Source organism: Bicyclus anynana, chromosome 25 (assembly GCF_947172395.1).
Source record: "Bicyclus anynana chromosome 25, ilBicAnyn1.1, whole genome shotgun sequence".
NCBI lineage: Eukaryota > Metazoa > Arthropoda > Insecta > Lepidoptera > Nymphalidae > Bicyclus > Bicyclus anynana.
In genome coordinates this window covers 8,936,080-8,960,595 of record NC_069107.1, presented here as the reverse complement: position 1 = coordinate 8,960,595, position 24,516 = coordinate 8,936,080, and the positions used below count along the sequence as shown (strand labels likewise).

At 36.8% G+C, this 24,516-nt stretch overlaps 1 protein-coding gene across 1 annotated transcript; it reads right to left on the bottom strand.

Annotated features, from left to right (window-relative positions):
- Window positions 1–772: 772 nt before the first annotated feature.
- On the bottom strand, window positions 773–24,516 carry LOC112049590 (mucin-7). The gene is made up of 7 exons (XM_052889196.1): window positions 24,502–24,516; window positions 9,112–9,198; window positions 7,530–7,653; window positions 7,238–7,418; window positions 4,312–4,420; window positions 1,764–2,246; window positions 773–1,210 (listed from the first exon to the last, which is right to left on the bottom strand). The coding sequence occupies exons 2-7, from the start codon at window positions 9,116–9,118 to the stop codon at window positions 1,161–1,163; spliced, it is 954 nt and encodes a 317-aa protein (XP_052745156.1). The 5' UTR covers window positions 9,119–9,198; window positions 24,502–24,516; the 3' UTR covers window positions 773–1,160.

Here is a 24,516-nt window from a genome sequence, read left to right as displayed (position 1 = left end):
AGTACCTAATAATAATAATACCTAAGTACCTAATAATAATAATACCTTAGTACCTAATAATAATAATATATAAGTACCTAATAATAATAATACCTAAGTACCTAATAACAATAATACCCCAGTACCTAACAATAATAATACCTAAGTCCGACGTAGTAACTCGAGTGAAGCTGGCTATGTGTTATAGTGCAAAAGTACGAAATTTTATTTTATTATTTGTTATCTTAAGTTCGTAGTTTGCTTAACCTATGACAGATAAACAGAATATTGATAAACTTAAATTTCTTACATAGTAGCGGACGCCCGCGATTTTGTCTGCACTAACTTTATCACAAATCTCTCGGGAACCATGTATTTTGTACGGCATATAACCTGCTCTATGTTCCAGTGAACGTTCAAAAGGACGCAAAGATTAGCACAGACAAGCAGAAAGACAGACTGACAGACATTTTAGCCTCTAGGGGCTAAAGTAATTTTGTTTTTTTTTTCTTACCTTCTGATTATAAATCCCCCCGTTCCAGGTTGAAATGTCCACTCTACTATGTTTACTTTGCGACTACTAAATGTGTTCAGAATTAGTGAAAAGTTAAAAGTTAAAAGGCTTTTAAGGTACAGATACAAACGTTGTCTGTTTTGCTTAACCTTACCATACCTTATACCTCAGAATACAGTAAAGCACTATTAATCTAAGCCTTATACCTTTCCACGGCTAAACCGTTCTACAGATCTCGGTCGATTTCGGCACAGAGATAAATGAAACAGAAATAAATTATGCTTGCATTTATTTATAAAGATTATAAAACATAGGTATACAAACATAACATACACTAATATACCTCCTTGGCCCAGTTGTTGGCTTAAACTGTATTAGGCTACTGATTTTAATGAGGTGGGTTTGAGTTATAGCTAAGCTAAGATTATAGAATAGGTTTTATAAACACTTCATTTAATTTAAGAAATTCCTAGTAATGGTCCGTATGGTTAAACTTCGTGCCTTATAGAGCACGTTGAGCCGTTGGTCCTAGTCGGTCCGTATCCTTCTCTTATCAGAAGGACGCCTGGCTCTGTAGTTGTTCATTCAAATATAAAAATAGGCTGACGTTCTTGATTTCGGGTCTGCGTGGAGTTGCCGATGGGAGAATGTAAACATAATTAATTATTTATTTATAGTATACTCGATACGTCCATTCTACAACTTTTGGCTGAGTACCTGTAACAGAAAATAAAACATTGTTAGGACCTCAGTAGCTCCGTGGTTGCAGCCGCACTCAAAATCCAGAGATCAGGGGTTCGATCATCAGCCACTTGACTATTGTTGTACACACAGTTTTCTTAAAATGGCATCCCTTCAACCATACTGAGAAAAATACATACGAGTACATGCGCTCGAAGTAATCCCTAAGAACTAAGAAATAAACTAAAGAAAAAACTAAACTAAGAAATCCCAAGGAGGGTGATGTCAGGCCAGCGGCCGGTCGTAAAAACTAGCCAAAACTAAAAAAAACTATAAATATGTCAAATAAAAAAGAATTGAGCGATAATGTTAACAGGAGTAGATGATAAGAATACGAATGATAGAAGAGAATGGAAGAGATTGATATGTTTTGTCGACCCCACTTACTTATGTGAGATAGGGTAAAGGATGATGATCCTTTACCCTACTAGATTACTAGATACCAGATTACCAGACCTCTCCTTACAAGAGAACGGTCAGATCAGCTCTATACAAATATACAGAGTGTTCTAATAAGACAGTTAATTACCGTTTAGCCCACAAAGTTGTCCCATTGCTGGAAAGACCATTGTTATTGGCGGCGGAGCTGATGATGGTGGCGGTACTGCTGTGGGCGAGACTGTTGTCACCGGGACTGTGGCCGCAGTTGTTGCCGACTGAGTTGTTGTTGTAGGCGGTGATGGTGTTGTTGGTGGCTCAGCTGATGATAATTGCGATGCCTCTGTAGTGGGTGAGACTGTTGTCACCGGTACTGTGCCGGCAGTTGTTGCCGACTGAGTTGTTGTTGTAGGCGGTGATGGTGTTGTTGGTGGCTCAGCTGATGATAATTGCGATGCCTCTGTAGTGGGTGAGACTGTTGTCACTGGTACTGTGGCCGCTGTTGTTGCCGACTGAGTTGTAGGCGGTGATGATGTTGTTGGTGGTAAATCTTCAGTTGTTGTTGATGTCATTTCTGTTGTTGTTACTGTTTGGAGGTCTTTGTTGCGGTTTACATAATATATTAGAGTAGTACCTAGAAAAAAAAAATTCATCAATATTTTTCTTTATGAAAATTTTAGTAAAATGAATGAAAAAAAATAATTTTAAATTATTTTGCTCCAAACTAAGCAAAATGTTCGAGCTAGGAGTGGGTGCGAAAGTAGTCCAACGCGTAGGTGTTGAACTTGAGCTCTCTCGTTTTTACTGCAAATGGTGATAAGGTCTATGTCAGAAATATTTTGTGTTTGTAACTATTTATGAGAAATGTTTTTGTGACAAAGCTCATCGATGAAGTGAAGTACTATCGATTGCAGTGTTCCGGTGTGAAGGGCGCGGTTGCTGGTGTACTTACAGGCACATGAGACAACACGTGCTCGCGTTGATGTGTACAGGGCGGCACTGACAGGAAGTGTCATTGCAGTGTTCCGGTGTGAAGGGCGCGGTTGCTGGTGTACTTACAGGCACATGAGACAACACGTGCTCGCGTTGATGTGTACAGGGCGGCACTGACAGGAAGTGTCATTGCAGTGTTCCGGTGTGAAGGGCGCGGTTGCTGGTGTACTTACAGGCACATGAGACAACACGTGCTCGCGTTGATGTGTACAGGGCGGTACTGACAGGAAGTGTCATTGCAGTGTTCCGGTGTGAAGGGCGCGGTTGCTGGTGTACTTACAGGCACATGAGACAACACGTGCTCGCGTTGATGTGTACAGGGCGGCACTGACAGGAAGTGTCATTGCAGTGTTCCGGTGTGAAGAGCGCGGTTGCTGGTGTACTTACAGGCACATGAGACAACACGTGCTCGCGTTGATGTGTACAGGGCGGCACTGACAGGAAGTGTCATTGCAGTGTTCCGGTGTGAAGGGCGCGGTTGCTGGTGTACTTACAGGCACATGAGACAACACGTGCTCGCGTTGATGTGTACAGGGCGGCACTGACAGGAAGTGTCATTGCAGTGTTCCGGTGTGAAGGGCGCGGTTGCTGGTGTACTTACAGGCACATGAGACAACACGTGCTCGCGTTGATGTGTACAGGGCGGCACTGACAGGAAGTGTCATTGCAGTGTTCCGGTGTGAAGGGCGCGGTTGCTGGTGTACTTACAGGCACATGAGACAACACGTGCTCGCGTTGATGTGTACAGGGCGGCACTGACAGGAAGTGTCATTGCAGTGTTCCGGTGTGAAGGGCGCGGTTGCTGGTGTACTTACAGGCACATGAGACAACACGTGCTTGCGTTGATGTGTACAGGGCGGCACTGACAGGAAGTGTCATTGCAGTGTTCCGGTGTGAAGGGCGCGGTTGCTGGTGTACTTACAGGCACATGAGACAACACGTGCTCGCGTTGATGTGTACAGGGCGGCACTGAAAGGAAGTGTCATTGCAGTGTTCCGGTGTGAAGGGCGCGGTTGCTGGTGTACTTACAGGCACATGAGACAACACGTGCTCGCGTTGATGTGTACAGGGCGGCACTGACAGGAAGTGTCATTGCAGTGTTCCGGTGTGAAGGGCGCGGTTGCTGGTGTACTTACAGGCACATGAGATAACACGTGCTCGCGTTGATGTGTACAGGGCGGCACTGACAGGAAGTGTCATTGCAGGGTTCCAGTGTGAACTTTACGTGTTTCTGGTGAAGCGTTGCTACGACTATGAAGCAAATTAGTGTATGGCGACAAAGTACACGATTTCTCTATTATCCTGAAGAAAGTATACAAGTATTTTATGATAGGGACCTATGCGGTTGAATATTTTTCATCATTTATGAAATAAAAAGGATCTTGTTAGCGACGCAAATTATTATTATATTTATAAAGAAAATCCCGACCTTATTGTATGTATTCAATAAAATAAACGGGCCGAGCAAACAACGGAACGTATAACGTTCAAGGGCAACTATCAGTTTTGACAGATTTTTGAATAAACCCAGTTCGTTAAGAATCACCCAACTGTCAACATCCCTTGCAACGTTATACGTCACGAGGAGCTCATTTTCGCCGAATATTTCTGTGTTTTGTTTCGTCCGTTACAAAGTGGTCCTTCGAGCCGGATTTGCGTCGCTAACAGATCTGACAATCAGATAGGCGGTTTAGAAGGAATCTTACCAGGTGGAGGGCTATAAGATGTGTTGCCTGCTTTAATGCACGTCATTCCTCGAAAGATTTTATATTTTTCTATATAGACACTCGTTCCACCGGAAGCTTCGATTACGATCTGATAAATAAAATATTTATATTTTATACGAACGTTTCATTTCATTTAATTTATTGTTTAACCAATATTATATTTTACATGATAATAATGCATGTTACATATTACTGTTATACAGGGTGCTCGGGAGTAAGTGACAAGTTCACTTATAGGAGCCGAACTGCATAACAATTTTTTTTGAACACTTATGTTTTCATACAAATTAATTCAAATAACTCTACTATCGACTATCCATGTAACACACGACTTTATCTATCCTGTTATCGCCGTTTAGTGTTGGAAATAGTAGTCTGTGACGGATATGACGTCGCTCGATCTCGTGTTGGCTTCAGTGTGGTCGTGGCATTCGAGCCGTCCACAGCTCTTGTTGTGTAATTCTTTATGGGTTACTTGGGATAGGCGGGGAGAGTGACTTGAGTGGAAAAGGGGAGTGTTTGATATCAATCAAAGGTACCTTTAACCCTACACACATCGTTCACAAGTACGTGACTCCACTCAAGGTCATTCTCTGCCATTCTAGGGACTTATTTTGGTTACAGTTTGATTTGTTAATTAAGTTATCCTGACAAGTGTTGTGAATCATATTTAATAATCATATAATCATCATTCCTTTGTTCGCCAATAGTTTTCTTATATTTGTACCTTTAGAGTCCTACAATAATCCTTGCATTTGTCTGCCGATATTGACGATATAATGGAATGATGATCCTTAAAATGGAAATGGGATGGACAATTATTTGTAAATTGGAGAACGTAAGAGTAAGAGTTACAGATAAAAAATGGGAGCTTGGAACGAATATGATATGACCGAAAATGCAAAATATGATAAAAACAGCAGTTTTTTTTTTTAGGATTTTTCCCATATTTTTTTTATAATATGACCAATATTCCCATTCCAACTAGTCGGAAAAGACTGTGCTAGGAGTGGGTACGACAATATACCAACGGGGCGGGGATCGAACCCTCACCCCTTGATGACGAGTCCGACCGCTCTTACCGTTGAGCTATTGAAGCTATTGAACTATTACTATTTAAAAACAGTATTTAACATTATAGACGTAAAAGATGATAACTTTGTTCATCAAATACTAAAATTTGTGTGGTGTTTATTTGGTTTAGACAATTAGTCTACAATATGTTTTAAAGTTTGACGACCTCAGTGGCGCAGTGGTATGCACCGTGGGTTTACAACACGGAGGTCCTGGATTCGATCCCGGCTGGATTGATTGAGGTTTTCTTTATTGGTCCCGGTCTTCTAGTTGGTGGGAGGTTTCAGCCGTGGCTAGTTACCACCTTACCGACAAAGACGTAGCGCCAAGCGATTAAGTGTTCCGGTACGATGTCGTATAGAAATCGAAAGAGGTGTGGATTTTCATTCTCCTCCTAACAAGTAAGTCCACTTCCATCTTAGATTGCATCACCACATCATAAGGTGAGATACGGACATTAAAATGTGCGCGAATAAGGGTTCCGTTTTTGTACTACGTACGTTCGGAACCCTAAAAAACCGGTCAAGTACGTGTCGAGCCACGTGCAGAGTAGGGTTCCGTAGATTAAGTTAGCATTTAACCCCTTATGCTGAAATGCACAAAAATACCGATAACGATACCCCACGCTATAGGATAGACGATAAAAAATTCATCCTCATTTTGCACCCTATTTAAAAGGACATAAATACGATTTTATTTATCGCTTTAAAGTCAGTTAATTATTTATTTACACTTACTAATTTTATATTAATTTTTTTTTTTTTTTTTATAAATACAACCGACTTAAAAAGCAAACGTACGTGGAAAACTAAAAAGCAAAAAATAGCATTGCAATATGTTCTGCCTTTTGTTCGTTTAAAATTTCATAATTGAGGTAAATAATGAGTAAGAGTAGATAATAGTAGATTGTTATACAAGGGGCTAAAAAGACCCATTATATACGAGGTATTTTTAGGGCCCGAGACGCAAGGCAAGGGCCGCCTAAATAGAAACCGAGTTTATAATGGGTTTAGCCCCGCGTGTTACACTCTGCTTTTCACTACGATTGCGAGAAAATAAAATAGTTTAGTACAATATTCAATGATTTATTTTATTTGAAAATTAAATGTATAAAATGTACAATCTTGATATTAAGGGAGATGTTTTTACCCGGTAACATAATTTCCGACTATTGTAAAGATGAATAATGAGTATGTGAGGTAAACGTGGGAGATAATAGTTTAAAAAACTCTTTTCGTAAGTGAATCCATTCGTTGTTGTTTTCTCCACTTTACCTAGGTAGGTATTTAAGTAAATGCGTCTCGACTTTGATGGTAACAGATTGAAAATTTCATCCATCTCCAAATTAGGATCACCATTCTCACTAGAGACAATAACAATTAATGTTGAAAAATGTGTAATTTACGGTCACAAATTTACAATGAATTTAAAAAAAAAAATCAAGTGTGTATTATTCACGCCAATTGTTTTTTAAATTCTCGCTTTTTAATTTTATTCTTTCACATGAGAAAAAGGCAAAGGTATTACACCGTAAAGGATGTCCCATGTCTTTAATAAAAATTAAATAAAAAAATTAACGCATTCCACAGACAATAACGCTGCATTTCATTCAAATTTAAAGTTTTTATTTATTTTTAAAAACAATTAGGGCCTTACCTATAATGATATAATGATGATAAAACCTCCTCCGTTTTATAGTAGGCTAGTACTTGGCTAGAACTCGTAACAGACAAGGCTGAGAGAGACTGAAATACTTGTTTAGCCCCGCTGTGGAGTGGTAATATGACAGTGTTTTTGAGCAAGAGTAGTGAAAAAACAATTATTTTCGTACCTGAAACTTTTCTGGATAACCTGGATGAAACATTGAGACGGGATACAAATGCAGGTCGCGGTATACATGGGCATGTTCTGCTTCATGTATAATATATTTTCTTTTTATCTCTTCGGTAGACGCGAGTAACCCGTTCACTCCAATTGACACCGGCACTTGGTAGACTCTGAGTTTTATATCGCTATTAAACAGTAAGTAGGTATTAAGTTGATTGGAAGGGTTCAGGAATGGTTATTATGGTGGTCACAAAAAATTGGTGAGATATTATAATCAATTAACTTATATCACTTACTACGCCTTGTGACTGTAATCCAAGTAGAAACAACCATTCTCCACTAAACCATGGTCGTAAATGGGAGAGACCAAGCGTGCTACCGAACCGTTGGGTTCTAAATAGGCGTAAATCGCATGAGCATCTGTAATAGTAGATTGTTATACAAGGGGCTAAAAAACCCTTTTAAACGAGGTATTTTTAGGGCACGAGCCGTAAGGCGAGGACCGCCTAAATAGAAACCGAGTTTATAATGAGTTTAGCTCCGCGTGTTACACAATAATTTTCACTACGATTGCGAGAAAATAAAATAACTCGCTACGGTATTCACTGTTTTATTTTATTTGAAAATTAAATGTAGGTACGAAATGCTACAACTTTGGATGTTAGGGGAGATGCTTTTACCCGGTAACTTAATTTCCAACTACTGTGAAGTTGAACAATGAGTATGAGGGGTAAACATGGGAGATAATTGTTTAAAAAACACCATCCGTAAGTGAATGCACTTGTTGTTCTTTTCTCCACTTATAAAATTTTTCGTAAGTACCTGTTTAATTTGCAAGTCTATTTTGATCCATCTCCAAATTAAGGTCACTATTCTCACTAGATAAAGACATAATAATTAATGTTGCGAAACATGTAAATTACGGTCACAAATTCACAATGAATTTCTTAAAAAAAAATCAAGTATGGATTATTCACGGCAATCGTTTCGTATGGATTATTCTAGCTCTTTAATTTTATTTTTCTTTACAAAAGGAAAGGAAAAGGCAAAGGTATTAAATTACACCGTACAGCCAAGTCTTTAAATCTCGCTCTTTAAATTTGCAACTTAATAAAAGTCAAATGAAAAAAATAACGCATTTCACAGACAAGAACGCTGCATTTCGATCATATTTAAATTTTTCAAACAATTAGGGCTTTACATTTATGTAACTATGATGATTTTATTTACCAATAAAACCTCCTTCCTTTTAAAGTAGACTAGTATTTGTAACATACAAAAAAATTAAAAAAACAAAATGACTTTAATCCCTAGAGGCTGAAATGGTTGTTTAGCCCCGCTGTGGAGGTAATATGACAGCGATTTTGAGCAAGAGGTTGTGAAAATACGTTTATGTTATAACTAGCTGATACTCGCGAGTTTGTCATGACGAATCTGAATCAAATAATATGAGTTACAACTTCATTGATTCAAATTAAGAAATTCAACTACTTTTTCTAATACACTTATAAATCGTAAAATACGATTGGACAACTCACAACACTAAAGCTTGAATGCGTGGCGCCCGCACTCTACCGAAAAAAAAATCTATTTTTAACCGACTTCAAAAAAAAGAAGGTTTCTCAATTCGACTGTGTATATTTTTTTCGTTTTTTTTAAACTTTTGTTAACATTTTGTACAAAGTACCCGTATATTTTTTTTTCAAAGCTTGCATTGGCCGTTTTATCGATAAAGCGAACTTTTCCATTTGATTTTGAATAAAAGAATAATTTACTTATAATACGTAATTAGTATGATATAGGTAGGCAAAGTACAGTAAAACCCAAAATTATGCCTTACAAACGTTTTTGTCCAATTTTGTATAGTCAGTGACTTACAATACATGCTGAATTGCCACTTAATGTCAGCACTTTCATCATTCGACCAACCGCAGAGTGTCTTATTGAATTCGCAACGTAAAGGTGCTGAAATCAATTAAAAGAATTACTTTTTAGAATACAAACTATAGTGAGTATTATTCATAATATTAATTTATTATAAAACACGGCTAATCCAAACTTTTAGGATAATGCCGGGTTGCAAGAATTCATGACTAAGGGCCCCGTATGGGTTCGAAACTAGTCGGGCATACTACGACGTTGTATTATGTGAGTTTTAGCCGCGTTTCATGATAAATTAATGTAAAAGAATTACCTTCAAAATAATTAATAGGTGGATTTGAATTGCTGTTTATGTATTCTGTAGTATAATTGGGTATAGTATACGCCAAACTTCGTGTCCGCTCTGACATTGACGGCCTCCGTGGCGCAGTGGTATGCGCGGTGGATTTACAAAACGGAGGTGTCCTGGGTTCGATCCCCGGCTGGGCTTATTGAGATTTTCTTAGTTTGTCCAGGTCTGGCTGGTGGGAGGCTTCGGCCGTGGCTAGCTACCACCCTGCCGGCAAAGACGTACCGCCAAGCGATTTAGCGTTCCGGTACGATGCCGTGTAGAAACAGAAAGGGGTGTGGATTTTCATCCTCCTCCTTACAAGTTAGCCCGCTTCCATCTAAGACTATATCATCACTTACCACCAGGTGAGATTGTAGCCAAGGGCTAACTTGTAAAGAATAAAAAAAAAAATTAGTTTCATTTTTGTTTTGTTGTCAACGATTTATATTTAAAAATAAACTTCAATCCCTTTCTATCTCTTCAGGGGTAGAATTTTAATAAAATCTTGAAGAATTATATTATTTTTAGTATCTATCTGAAAGTATTTGTTACACATACCAATTTCCACAAATGCAACTTGAAAAATGAAGGACTTTCGATATTAATTTCAACCCCTATTCTACCTTCTGATTTTACTTTTGCAACAAAAAGTATCTTATAATCTGCTTCGTGTTATGGTCTCAAAGATTTATTTTAACTCATTCAGTAGTTAAGTTTATTATAAGTACTTATATTAGATTAACACATTACAAAAAATAATTAATAATTGCTTCAACTCACCATTGTCAGCATTAATGGAACCCAAAATAAACAACAGTAAAAAACACGGAGCAAACATATTGAAGTCTACGACAAGAAAAATGTTTAAAATTCGCCAATTCGTTACAAATGTTGACAATATGAGGACTATAAGTATAGTAATAAACAGATCTGGGATTTTCAAGTATATTTATACTCCTTATCTCTATATCGCTTGGAAGCGAAAGTATACTGTAAAACAGATTGGAGTTGTCTGTTTGTGCATTTACATTTTTTAGGGTTCCGTACATCAAAAGATAAAACGGAACCCTTACACTTTGTTGTCCGTCTGTCTGTCTGTCAAGACTCTTTATTTCGGGAATCAAGTTGAAATTGAAACATTAAACTCAGATCACATCATATCAGGTCCCACAGAACATAGACAACGCTATAAACTAAAGTTTTCATAGTTTAAAAATTTTAATAAAAAAAATTCAACCGACTTCCAACTCAAAAAATAACTTTAACTAAAAAGCAAAAAATAACATCCTGCCTATGTGCTACTTTTTGATCAGTTTGAAGGCGGTGCCAAGCCAGTGATGTTTTAATTAAACAAGTTTAAACTACAAAATTTATGTGGTTCTTTCAGAAAAAAAAAAAACATACATACAGCCAAACGTAGAACCTCCTCCTTTTTGGAAGTCGGTTAAAAAATCAAACTTATTAGTTTATGTCAAAAGAAGATGATGGCTGTTATTTTTTTTTTAACAAAAACCCACATTGTGACGCTCTCAAATTAATCAAAACAGGATAGGTACTTCCTGTTGACGTAGAACTATGAAGTTTGGCAAGTAAACAAGTACAAGAAACTTCTAAACTACACAATTTTCAAATTAAAATAAAAAATCTGCGTTAAAGCTGCGATGAGGTCTAAGCTTGCGGGGTTATTATGTAACTCGGTGTACCATTCAAACAATCAGTCACTACATCGTTTTTCATCGTATTTTCGGTTTTGCAACCATCTAACATTGTTTTTTCAACGAAATGACATAATTATTGTCATTTTACGTACAATGGCATTAGTATAGTAGTGGTATTAAAAAGTAGTAACTTTGTTTTAACCTAAAACTGGTATTTACGTAATTTCGTTGAAATAACTATGTTAGATGATAAACAGTGAACCCTTCGGAGTCCGACCGCTTTACCATTGACCGACGGCTTACATCATCAACATCGATTATAAGTCCGACGTAGTAATACGAGTGAAGCTGGCATTAAGTTATAGTGTAGAAGTACGAATCGTTTGTAATTTTATGTTTATATTTTGCTTAACCTATGACAGACATAAAAAATATTGATAAAATTATATTTATTACGTAGTAGCGGACGCGCGAATTCGTCCGCATTAGGTTTTTCACAAATCTCGCGGGAACCATGGATCTTGTACGCGATATAACTATAGCTGGTGGGAGGCTCCGGCCGTGGCTAGTTACCACTTTACCGACAAAGACGTACCGCCAAGCGATTTAGCGTTCCGGTACGATTTCGTGTAGAAACTGAAAGGATTTTCATCCTCCTCTTAACAAGTTAGCCCGCTTCCATCTTAGATTACATCATCACTTACCATTAGGTGAGATTGTAGTCAAGGGCTCACTTGTAAAGAATAAAAAAATAAAAAATAAAAAGCTTGGCAACTTCGATCGTAACACTCCCGGTGGTCCACACGGGCCACGCGTGTAGCGATGAATGAAAAACCCACAACTGATGCACCTCACTTCCCCGCACGCACGATTTCACACCCGCGCAGTCTTTCCCCACGTCGACCGCATATCATGGGAGTGTTATCAACGAACTTGCAAGACTATAATATGATCTTTAATTACAACCTATTAAAATAAATACCAAATCAACAGAGAAATGTCGTCTACCCACTGTATGATATCCACGAAAGGTCAGTAGGTACCGGATGAAGTTTGTATGCATGTTTAGGTGTATGTTTGAATGTTTGGATGTTTGTTACTCTTTAACGCCGCTACTGAAGCGATTTGGCTGAAATTTTGAATGGAAATAGATTTTACTCTGCATTGACACATACTTTTTATCTCGAAAAAATCCATGGTTTCAAAAAGGTGGACGAGTTATGTTCCACTGCATCACAGGGAGGCGCGGAGGTTATGTGACAAGACGTCGAGTGCCAGATTATTGATGGCTTGCCGGACCATTTCTTGCAAGTTAGCGTGATTATATTGTTTGGGACAGAAATGTCGTTTACCTGACTTCCACAGGCTCTCGTTTCATTAATGGGGATGATGACTAGGTTTGAATATTTTGATTTTTATGATACATTCGGGTAAATAAGGTCAATGTTAACTAATTTAAGCAATGATTGTCTGGATATTTGCAAAATAAATAAGATTATAAAATATCATAATCTATTAAAATCTTTTTTCGTAATTAGTTGGATATTCATACATTTTCAGCTTCCTTACATTAAATGTGACATTTCTTAATATTTAACTTATAAACATAAACGCACAAATAACTTTGTTTGACCGCCCTACCTACGACGTCATTAATTCGTACCATTTTGTATGGGGCGTTTTTCAGGTATCCGCGGCAGCGCCGAAAAATCTGATCCATTAAATCCCTGTAGCTCCGAAAGTAATTATCGCAGATACCCTGTTACTTTTACAAAATTGCTTTACTATTAGCATACTCTTAATTTATAAACAATTTAAAAAACTGTCATCATGCCTATTGTAATTTATTAACGTGCAGTCCGATTTCCTTTACTCGTTTTCCGTTAGAAAGGATGTACCTACTTTAAACACTGTCTTGTAAATATTTCGAAGATATCGTGTTTGTAATTTAGAAATTACTACTACTACTATAAAATATAAAATATATATAATAAAATGGTACAAAATAAAATTTATGAATTATTTTCTATTTTTTTACTAAGTGCGCGATATTGACCGTGTCGAAGAAAAATGTGATGTAAAATAATTTAGTTTCATTGACGTGCTCAGGTGTTTCATTTCTGTGATTTAAAAAATAAAAAAAAAATAAAAAAAAATATGTTTATTTCAGGACTTGACCCATAGTTGTTAGTGTAAAAAAAAAACAATAGCTTATATTGAATGTTAGTTAAGTAAATACAGACCAAAAAAAAAATAAAAAAGAGAAATAATAACAATACATATTTAGGTATAATACTTACTTAAGATATCTGCCCCTACATACTACACACCGGGCACACAGGTATGTGTGTGTATCCAGTGCCTCAGTATGGGTCAGTCATACTTATCACTAATCACCCTCAGGAAGGTGTTAGTGCTCCCACTGCCACAACCCACAACCTGCTCATCAGCGTTGCCGTTCGTTTCCGTATGACTGTAGAGAAGCTGTCAGTCCTTCCGTACGCAAACATTGCTGATGCACTACAGTACCGTGGGAGCCCCAACATCACCCTGAAGGCATTGTTGTATTGCACTCGGAGTGCATTGTATGTCTTCTGCGTATAGTTGACCCACAGGCTGCACGTGTATAGCGTCTGACAGAACGCCTTAAACAGTGTTACTTTTACGTCTACAGTAGACCGCGCGAACCTGCGAGCCAACATATTGCATCTGACAGCAATCGCTCTCCTTTCCTTTTCCATGTCCATGTCGTCGTACAAACCCTCAGTGACCATATGACCGAGGTATTTGAACTCCAAAACCCTCTGAAGCTCGATTCCTCCCAATGTTACTAGTGGTACATTTTCTAATTTTCGCGAGCCCACCCGAAACACCAGAAGTTCGCTCTTCTTAACATTATACAGAATACTCTTCACCAGCAGTATACTCTTCACCAGTGCAGGTGGACGAAACCGCGTCACTATGTCAAATCTCCGTTGGAGATAGTGGCTGATTTTGTCCGTCACGCCCATCACATATGTTAAGTACACTGGTGACCGGTTCACACAGGACGGTTTCCGCCTAGTTGTTGTTTTTGCCCATCTGGAACTCTGACGCCAACTATAGCCATTGTTCTCCAGCGCCTGTCTCACCACTCTTAGTTCGCACTCAATATAGGGTGGGTCACAAAGACTTAGGGCACGATTTATGAGGCATCTTGGTACCGACGATATCTGCGACGGATGGTGGTGCGAACTCGCATGGAGATATCTGTTGGTGTGAGTCGGTTTTCGGTACACCGTTGTATGTAATTCACCACCAGACCCCCGGATCACCATCACATCTAAAAATGGCAGACCGCCCTCTTTTTCTTCTTCTTTCGTAAGGGTTCGAAACTAGTCGGGCATACTCCGACATAATATCACGTGAGTTTTAGCCGTGTTTCATAATCAATTAATATGAATAACACTCACGATAGTTTAAAATTATCCGCGGCTTATAGTGTTGCGAAACGTTTATAGCCATGTGCTATAGTAGTTATTTTAGATAAAGTTGAAACTTATGATAAAGCCCATAGAATTAAAACAAAAACACACTTTGGCATATTTATTTATTAAAATTTTAATAGATACATACTACAAATGGGCCTAGACGGTATGACCCATTTGTTAGCCATTTGTTACATAGAATCTTAATTTCGTATATGTCAACTAGCATACGTCAAACAGTCAAAAGTAAAACAAAATTTACTATTTATTTATAGTATACTCGATACGTCCACTCAACAACTTTAGGCTGAGTACCTGTAACAGTAAATAAGAAAACGTTGTTAAGCCCACAGTAACTCCTTGGTTATTGGCACATGAGCCGCTTTCAAACCCTTAGTAGCTCCGTGGTATATGAGCCGCGCTCAAACCCTCAGTGACTCCGTGATATATGAGCCGCGCTTATTATCGAGGGGTCAGGGGTTCAATCCCCGCCTGTTTGACTATTGTCTTACACATTTTCTTAAAATTACCTACCTTTAATATTATACTGAGAGAAACACATATGTCGGCGAGTGAGTTATTTGATCGGTTAGCAATATTTACGTTTTTTATTGTGATAATATTAGAATCAGGTTTTCATGTAATTGGGATTTAATTATTTACTGTTTAATTAATAAGACTATAAAAGGTTGAGAACGTGATTCTCGTCCAATAGCATTGCGTCTAGAATGGCGCGTAGCCGGTACGCTTGACAGGTAGGGTCCTGCCCCCACTGTAGTCTGCTAGTTGCGCAGTTCAGTTGTAATCGAGTTCTCGAAATGGATAGTCGTATTCCATTTGTTAAACAGTGATACTTAAAGTGGTGGTGCAATGATGATGATGATGTCAAGTAAAAAAGGATTGAGCGATAATGTTAGAGCGTATGGTTGGAGTGTGTGAAAGAGGACTGGTGTGTAACAGGAGTAGATGATAAGAATACGAATGATAGAAGAGAATGGAAGAGATTGATATATTTTGACGACTCCACTTACCTCTTGTAAGATAGGGTAAGAGATGACGATCCTACAGACCTCCCTCCTTACAAGAGACAAGGACAGATCAAATCTATACAAATATACAGAGTGTATCAAGAAAACATAGTTAATTACCGTTTAACCCTGAAAGTTGTCCCATTGCTGGAAAGACCATTGTTATTGACGGCGGAGCTGATGATGGTGGCGGTACTGCTGTGGGCGAGACTGTTGTCACCGGGACTGTGGCCGCTGTTGTTGCCGACTGAGTTGTTGTTGGTGGTGTTGTTGATGGTAGGTCTTCGTTTGTATTCACATAATATATATTCTTTCTAATAATATCTATAAAGTAAGCAGAATAAATTTTATCGTTATTTTACTTATCAATAAAACTATTATTAATAAATATATTAATAAAACTATTATTATTTATAAATATAATTAATAAAACTATTATTAATGCAGACACAGAATGGATAAATGCAGGTCACTATAAGCCTGATTATAAAGGCCTTTCCGGGGATCGAACCCCTTACAACGCTCAGGATTCTGTTTCACTTTACTCGACGTTTAATCATAGATTTATTTTTTACAAATTAGCTCTTGACTACAATCTCACCTGATGGTAAGTGATAATGCAGTCTAAGATGGAAGCGGGCTAACTTGTTAGGTGGAGGATTAATCCACACTCTTTTCGGTTTCTACACGACATCGTACCGGAACGCTAAATCGCTTGGCGGTTCGTCATTGCCGGTAGAGTGGTAACTAACTACCGGCAATGACGACCGAAGCATCCCACCAGTCTAGCCTGGACTAATTAAGAAAATCTCAATCTGCCCAGTTGCGGATCGAACCCAGGACCTCCGTTTTGTAAATCCACCGCGCCACGGAGGCCGTCTGAATAAAGAGTTCACATGATTCTCATACATATAAACGCTCCCTACAATGCGCTGCCTGAGGTCGAGCGACATATGCCTGTCACTTCAGCAATCTTCTTCAGACATTTTCAGAGAATGGGGATGATGACTAGGTTTAAATATATTGATTTTTATCATACATTCGGGTAATTTTTTTTTTCTATTCATTACAAGTTAGTTAATTTTTTTTTGCCGTTTTAGATGAAAATTCATACAGTTTTAGCTTCCTTACATTAAATGTGACATTTTTTTAGATATTAACTATAAACATAAACGCACAAATAACAAAGAGCACAAACGCCCAAGATTTGTTTATACTTCAAAAAAAGTGTATACGCATCCTCGTACATATAAGTAAGACTGAATCATGCCAACCGTATTTCAAACAACTAAAAATATTGACCCTGCCCTGCATATATATTTTTGAAATATGTAAATTTGTGAGAAAAAATTTCATTTTTACGAAAAAGTCGAAAACTCTTATAAACCACGGCGCTTCCGCGAAAAAAACGAAAATAAACTAATTTACCCTCTTTCAAAATTAATACTCCACAGCTCCGGCCCATACGCAATGTCAATAAAAATTTACAACAACCTTCCAGACCGTATACGTAATGAGGCGAAAGATATTGCTTTCAAAAAAAAAATTAAGGGACTTTCTGGTCGAAAAGTGCTATTACACGGTGAATGACTACTTGAATGACAAATAAAAACAAAAAATAAAATCGGTCTCCCTATCACTTACTCGACAAAAGGCTACGCCCAAACTGGGTATCCATAACTAGCATTATGTAATATAATGTAACTTGTAATTATTATTATTATATTGTATAATGTAATGAATGGTATTGCTTGATATTAAATAAATAAATAAATAAGATATTAGTGATTTTGTTTGAATGCCCATACAAATCTAACGATCAGCGAGCCAACGACGTCACTAATTCGTGCCATTTTGTATGGGGCGTTTTTCAGGGATCCGCGGCATCACCGCAAATCTGACTCTTTAAAACCCTGTAGCTCCGAAAGTAATGATCGCAGATACCCTGTTACTTTTACAAAATTGCTTTACATACTCTTAATTTATATACAATTTAAAAAACTGTCATCATCCCTTCACCTCTGAGTTCGATTCCCAACCGGACACGTGCTCGCGTGTGCAGGGCGGCACTGAGAGGATGCCTACTCGCATGAGCAGGAGGCCTATTCTGTAATGATGTTTCGTAAACTCGCAAGTGCGAGTTTCATATTTACCCTTAGAGCATTAATAACTGGACGTGGTTCGCACCCAAATTCACAACAAGTGATTTTAATACAAAATATTAATCAAACTTTATAAAAATAATAGCCCACCAGTTGCGAGGCTTTTTTTCCTAGTCGTCATAATTAAAAAATCCAATACACCGTGCGTTCGTCACCGCGGCACAGTCGTGACCATACATTGTAATCTTTGGTCGTGACTGTCTGCACCCCACGCACGCCCTGAGTTCGAGGTGCGTAATAACTCGGCCGTATTTTTGAAATAAATACCTACAGCCGCGCGCTCCGTAAACATGTGATAGGGCTGCCTCCAGCATTTTAATTACATTTGTCAACTTTGTGTTTCCATTTAGTTATGTGATTGTAAATATACTTTTTTTTAAATAAACAAATTAAATACTTTGTAAGTTGTAGTAAAATAGGAAGTGATCAATAAAATGCGTGTTGTTTTTTGATTGGTAGATTTAAATAAGGCTGATACTAATCAATGATCTTGAAGGACCTTCATATATTTATTTTGGTGATGCCATCTAGGTATTACCACCACACTAGGTGACCAAATAATAAAAAATCGGTCAAGTGCGTGTCGGGCCACGCGCAGTGTAGGGTTTCGTAGATTATGTTAGCACTTTAATCCCTCATGTAATGCACAAAAATACCGATAACGATACCCCCACACTATAGAATAGACGATAAAAAATTGATCCTGACTTGGTTATGTAGGGAAGGAACTACAAAAAACAAATTGAGATTGACCGGGTTCGCTAGTAGTTCAATAAAAAATCTGGATAGGTATATTAATATCAGCTGGCTCTTTACTCTTTTTATTCAAATACATTTAAGTATGAGCAACACAATGATGTTGTTAAATTCAAACAACTTCTTTACTTAACTTCTTTATTACATTAAAATACAGGTAAACAAAACATACATGTCATAAGATTTAAATCTATGTATTACATAATAATCAAAGAAAACAACCTAAATGAAGAAGTTAATAAATAATTATTTAATAATATTATATTACCGTTTAAGTAATTTACCTATTTACACAATTTTATCATTTAAGCATTTATTTATATATATATTTTTTAAATTATGCCTTTAGAATACAAAATATTAATCAAACTTTATAAAAATAATAACTTTTTTCCTAGTCGTCATAATTAAAAAATCCAATACACTGCGTTCGTCACCGCGGCCCAGTCGCAACGGTCTTCACCCCACGATCACCCCACGTACGAGGTGCGTAGGTATAGCTCGCGTTTCGACCTTTAGTATGAAGTCCACCTACTGTTTATACTGTGGCGTAGGTATAGCTCGCGTTTCGACCTCTAGTATGTAGTCAAACTACTGCTTGTATATATATTTACTGTGACATTGCTTAGACTATCCACAGATTAAATACATAGAATATTCGATTACTGATCGATGTTTGGCTGTTTCGTCAAAAGAATCGATTCTTTTTATAAATTGTTTTTATTAAAAAGATAAAATTAAGGTTTAAATACTTTCAAATGAAACGTTACTCCATCTTTTACTAAACTACAAGTTTTTGGCCGTTTTTTATGCCATTTAACTACACAAACCGGCATTTTTAGGGAGCTCCTTACACGACGAAAACGATTACAATAATGAAACATCGATTCTGTAGCAACAGTTTTTATAAACGCATTAGATCATAGATTTTTGATCTTTGCCAGAGGGGTAACGGTTAGCGAGCCAAGTCCTGTTATTAATGGTCTAAGTATTTACCTCTATCTCTCTCTTTCTAACATGATACTAAAGAAAGAGAAAGGTAGATGTGCATTCGAAACTCGCACTTGCGAGTTATACGAAACATCCTTAGGGAATAGCCCTCCTCATATGTGTAGCGACGGTTATCCACTTAACATCCCATCTGTTTGATCGGGCAACTGTTAATTTAAACGTAACGGGTTTCTGGTGAAGAGTTGCAATGAATCCAAGAGTCTGGCGACAGAGGACATAATTTCTCTGTTATCTCAAAGTATACAAATATCACTTTAATTGGTTATTTATGACGATTGATTTATTTATTATCCTTATATCGCCTTTATGATACAAAGTCCGTAGTAGGTATTTATTTATGGTAGTAGCATGGACTGAATAATTTTTAGCTTTTTGTAATATAAAATTAAAAACTTCAAAAAACCCTCGAACAATCGGATTTCCATGGTCCAATTTTCTCATCAAACGAAGGTAAGAACATTTGATGAACTCATCAATATTCTCTTTCAGTGCGCTTTCATTTAAGGTCAGACTGAAGTGTATTTGCAGACATTTGGTTGTTCTTCCCCACTTTCAACCCCTACAACTTTTAAACGGCTCAACCGATTTTCATCAAACATGTCTAAGAACATTCGCACATACGTTACCTTTAATTAAAAAAAAATTAATTGAAATCGCTTCATCCGTTTGGGTATATCGGCTATGGTGCCACAGACAGACTGACAGACGGACAAACTTATAACACCGCCTTTTAGTGTCGGGGGCTAAAAATAATGAGGATCTGATCATCATAGACCCTCGGTATAGTAGTAATCTTACCAGGTGAAGGAGTAACGGCTGCGTTGGCTGCTTCAATGCACTTACTTCCTTGTAAGATTTCAATTTTATCTATAAGGATGATTCCCCATTCAGTGGAAGCTTCGATTACGATCTGATAAATAAAATATTTATATCCATACGTTTTAATTTTATTTCATTAATTGTTAAGGCAATATATTTTTCATCATAATAATGCATGTCACTCTTATATTATATAATGCATAACATAGATCGGACAGCTTAATCGTCAATCTTTACAAATAACGATATTTTCGAATTATACACACCCCTTTCATTTGATATCCATATTGTAGAAATGCATTAAATTAAGGGCCCGCCGTGTATAACAAATCCGCTTAATGTATATCCGTGACTTTACCTTTATTTTCGAGCTTAATATTGGAATACCTACTTACATAAAACATTTAGTCCGGTAAATATTAGAAGTCCGCCATATTGGATTTGATTGATTTTCAAGTTATACTCAGCGAGCCCTTTCATTTGAAACCCATATTACAGCAGTTTAATAAGCCCAGTTTAGGCGTGGCCTTATTTGTCAAGTGAGCGATAGGGGGACCGATTTTACTATTGAATATTCATAAATATGCAAATACCTAAAACAAGCAATATGTTTAACATATGGATGCCAAAATGGTCACTAAGAAAAGAAAAGGAAGATAAACTTTCTATCTGCCAAGTGGAAAGGAGTATGTTGGGTATAAAATTATAAGACCAAGTGGGCAACGAAAATGTTTAAGGGTAAGAACAATTATACTGACAGATATAATCAAAAGAATCCGATCCTTAAAATGGAAATGTGACGGGCATTTTTGTAAATTGGAGAACGTAAGACTATTTATAACTCGATAACAGCTGGATCGATTAAGTTGAAAATTGGTGGAGAGGTAGCTTAGAACCAGGAGAAAGATATACTCATAGGATACTTAGAGTATGGGTAGGGTACGGGTAGGGTTGTGCAGGGGTATGATACGGTTAGTGTAGGGTGGGGGTATGGTATGGTAGTGTCAGTGTAGTGGAGAGGTAGAGTAGTGGTAGGGTAGGGGAAGAGTAGAGATGCAGTAGGGGTACGGTGGGAGTAGAGTAGGGGTAGGGTAAAGAATTATAAATTAATATGTTTCACTAGGAATACTAAAAAGCTAAAAATACCATTATAATATTTTCTACCTACTGATCAGTTAAAATTCTTAATTAAGGTAAATAACGAATAAGAGTGGATAAAAACATTTTTTTCGTACCTGGAACTTTTCTGCATAACCTGGGCGAAACATTGAGACCGAATTTAAATCCAGCATGTGATGTTCATTGGTCAGTTCTGATTCATGTATAATATATTTTCTTTTATTCTTTGCGGTGGACGTCAATATTCTGGTCACTCCAAGCGACACCGGTGCTTGGTAGATTCGGAGTTTTAAGCCGCTATAAACAGTGAGTAGGTATTAAGTTGATTGGAAGGGTACAGGAATATTGGTAATTATGGTGGTCGAAAAATGGGCGAGATGTTATAATTAATTATGGTATACCACTTACAACGCATCTTGTCTGTAATCCAAGGAGAAACAGCCATCCTCCACTAAACCATGGTCGTAAATGGGAGAGATCAAGCGTGCTGTTTTTTCGTTGCTTTGAAATGCGGCGTAGATTCCTATAAAATCTGTAAATACATTTATGTTATGCAGCTGATACCTGCGAAATTGTCCGCGTAAAATTATGTTTTCCATAAATTGTTTCCATTCCAAAATTTCACTTATATCAATTCTGTAGTTTTTGCATGAAACAGTAACAAATATTCATACCATTCATAATAAACATTAGATTTTTACAAATTTTATTTTTCGTGGGAATAATTAATTTTTGCGGGTTAAAAGAAGCCTTTGTGTAAATCCAGGCTATAATCTATCTCAATTCCTAATTTCAGCGAATTCGGTTGAGTAGTCGCAACATGAAAGAGTAACAAACATTCATACTATCATAACCATCAGTTTTTCGCAAATCTTGCAAAAACCATGGATAAAAAGTAGCCTATGTTTCTTGTACAGAAGTAGCCTATGTAGCCTTCATTTTTATATACAGGATGTCCCGTAAATAGTACGACATACTCAACAGAGTGATAGCTGACATTAAGGCCAACCAAAATAACACAATATAAGGTTTTTAAGTAATTTTGGTTTCTATACAAAATACGAAAATCCCTACCTTCAGTGCAATTTAGTCATACCATTTTAGGCGAGACAATAGAACCGGAACACTCGACCTGCTCAGAAACAGCTCCCATTTTGATGATTTTTTTTTGTTCAGTTTGTTTCTTGATATTATTTGAAATCAGAAACGTTTTGGAGTGGGAACGGAATGATTTATATTATTTAAACAATATTTATGCTATTTATATAATAAATAATTAAAAAACAAAACATTACCGACTCCAAAATCACAAAGTTATGCAGGAAACTAATGAGCAGAAGAAAACATTATAATATTTTCTGTCTACTGATTATGAGAACCATAATGCATCAACCTAATGACTTCCAAGTACATTTAAGATTTAGGTTTCTGATATTTTCCCATCTTTGTCATATACCATATTAATGACTAATTTTTAAACGATTTAAAAAAATAGGAGGAGGTTTACTTTTTGTGTCGATTTTCTCCTAAACAGTGGCTTACCATAACCATTGATTTTCCATTTAACGCCAGCACTTTCGTCATTCCACCAACCGCAGAGTGTATTATTAAAGTCGCAATGTAAAGATGCTGAAATTAATTTAAAGAATTACTTTTTGAAACTCAAACTATCGTGAATATTATTCATATTTTATTTTTTTGGAATGTATTATATGAATGGTTGACATTTATTGTCAAAATTATTAAAATTAAAGAATTAAATGTTTTTTTTTATTATACTTTATCCCACAAAGTTTATTTTGTTCATAAAATGTTGAGCACTTTTCTGACATATAAAATCTTTGCCAAGATTTAAAAAAATACCGTTCGTTTTTAGACAGATGATAAAGGTTTTATATTACATTACTGCACATTTTTCTTTGTCATGTCATGTGCGTAATGAGATACATTACGATATTGAAATTGGTGAAATAAGCTATACTTAACGAGCAAATGTGTAATGAATATTACATAGTAACATACATACATATACACAAGATATGCGAAAAACATACCCTTCTTGCAGTCGAGTAATTATCAATAATTACAACACAAAACAATATTAATCATTGCAACAAAACATTATTACACAAAATCACTAACGCGCCTAGCAGCGTGACGGTGTTCACGCTGTCTTACAGACAACTGAGCTCAAGTCATCAAATACCCTCTTATTTATACAATCACTGTTGCAACAACTTCGTGCAAATAGTTTCCTTTTACAATAACATAAATAATTTATGCTAATACCACACGTAATCGAGGAACTCTTAACTGCGCATTCATACGTCCCGAGCTTAGAGCGGACTCGAAGTTTGGAGTATACTATACTTGGTTGTAAATAGATCTGGTAGTGTCTTGAGCTCTACTTAGACTAAGTCATAAATAAGCTTCAATTTAAGTTATCGCAATGCTTATGCTCCCGACCGAATTGTTTTTTTTTGGCCACGGCATGCGTTAATCCATTTACAAAGCAGATATTATAGTGCATAATACACACAAACTTATGCATATATTACTCTCTATTCCATCACTCTCATAGTCCAATGGTACGGCAGACCGACACGACCAATGACAGATCAGATGTACTAACACCGCCAACTCCTGGCTGCTATTAAAATTTTTCTTGTAAGAAAAATTCCAATAAAGTATTTTTTTGTTGGCCTGACCCGGGATTCGAACCCTGGACATCGTTGCTCGTAGTTGAACCAGCTAACCACGGCACCAATGGGGCAATGTAATAACCAATGTGTAAAACTAAAACTCCGGACATTATCATCCAAAGCGACATATTAATATGTTAACCAAATAAAAATACTATTCTACCTTCTGATTTTATTTTTGAGACAAAAAGTATCTTTTATGCTTCGTGTTATGGTCTCTAAAGTTATATTTTAATTCATTCAGTAGTTAAGTTTATTATAAGTAGGTAAGTAGGTACTTATATATATTAGATTAACACATTTCTAAAAATAATTGATAATTGCTTTAACTCACCTTTGTCAGCATTAA

Excerpts from the sequence above, each read along its gene's own strand:
- LOC112049590 (XM_052889196.1), bottom strand. Across the intron at positions 4,421-7,237 it reads GTTATCCAGAAAAGTTTCAG|ATCGTAATCGAAGCTTCCGG; the intron begins GTACGAAAATAA and ends TTTATTTATCAG. Across the intron at positions 1,211-1,763 it reads ACAACTTTGTGGGCTAAACG|GTACTCAGCCAAAAGTTGTA; the intron begins GTAATTAACTGT and ends TTTCTGTTACAG.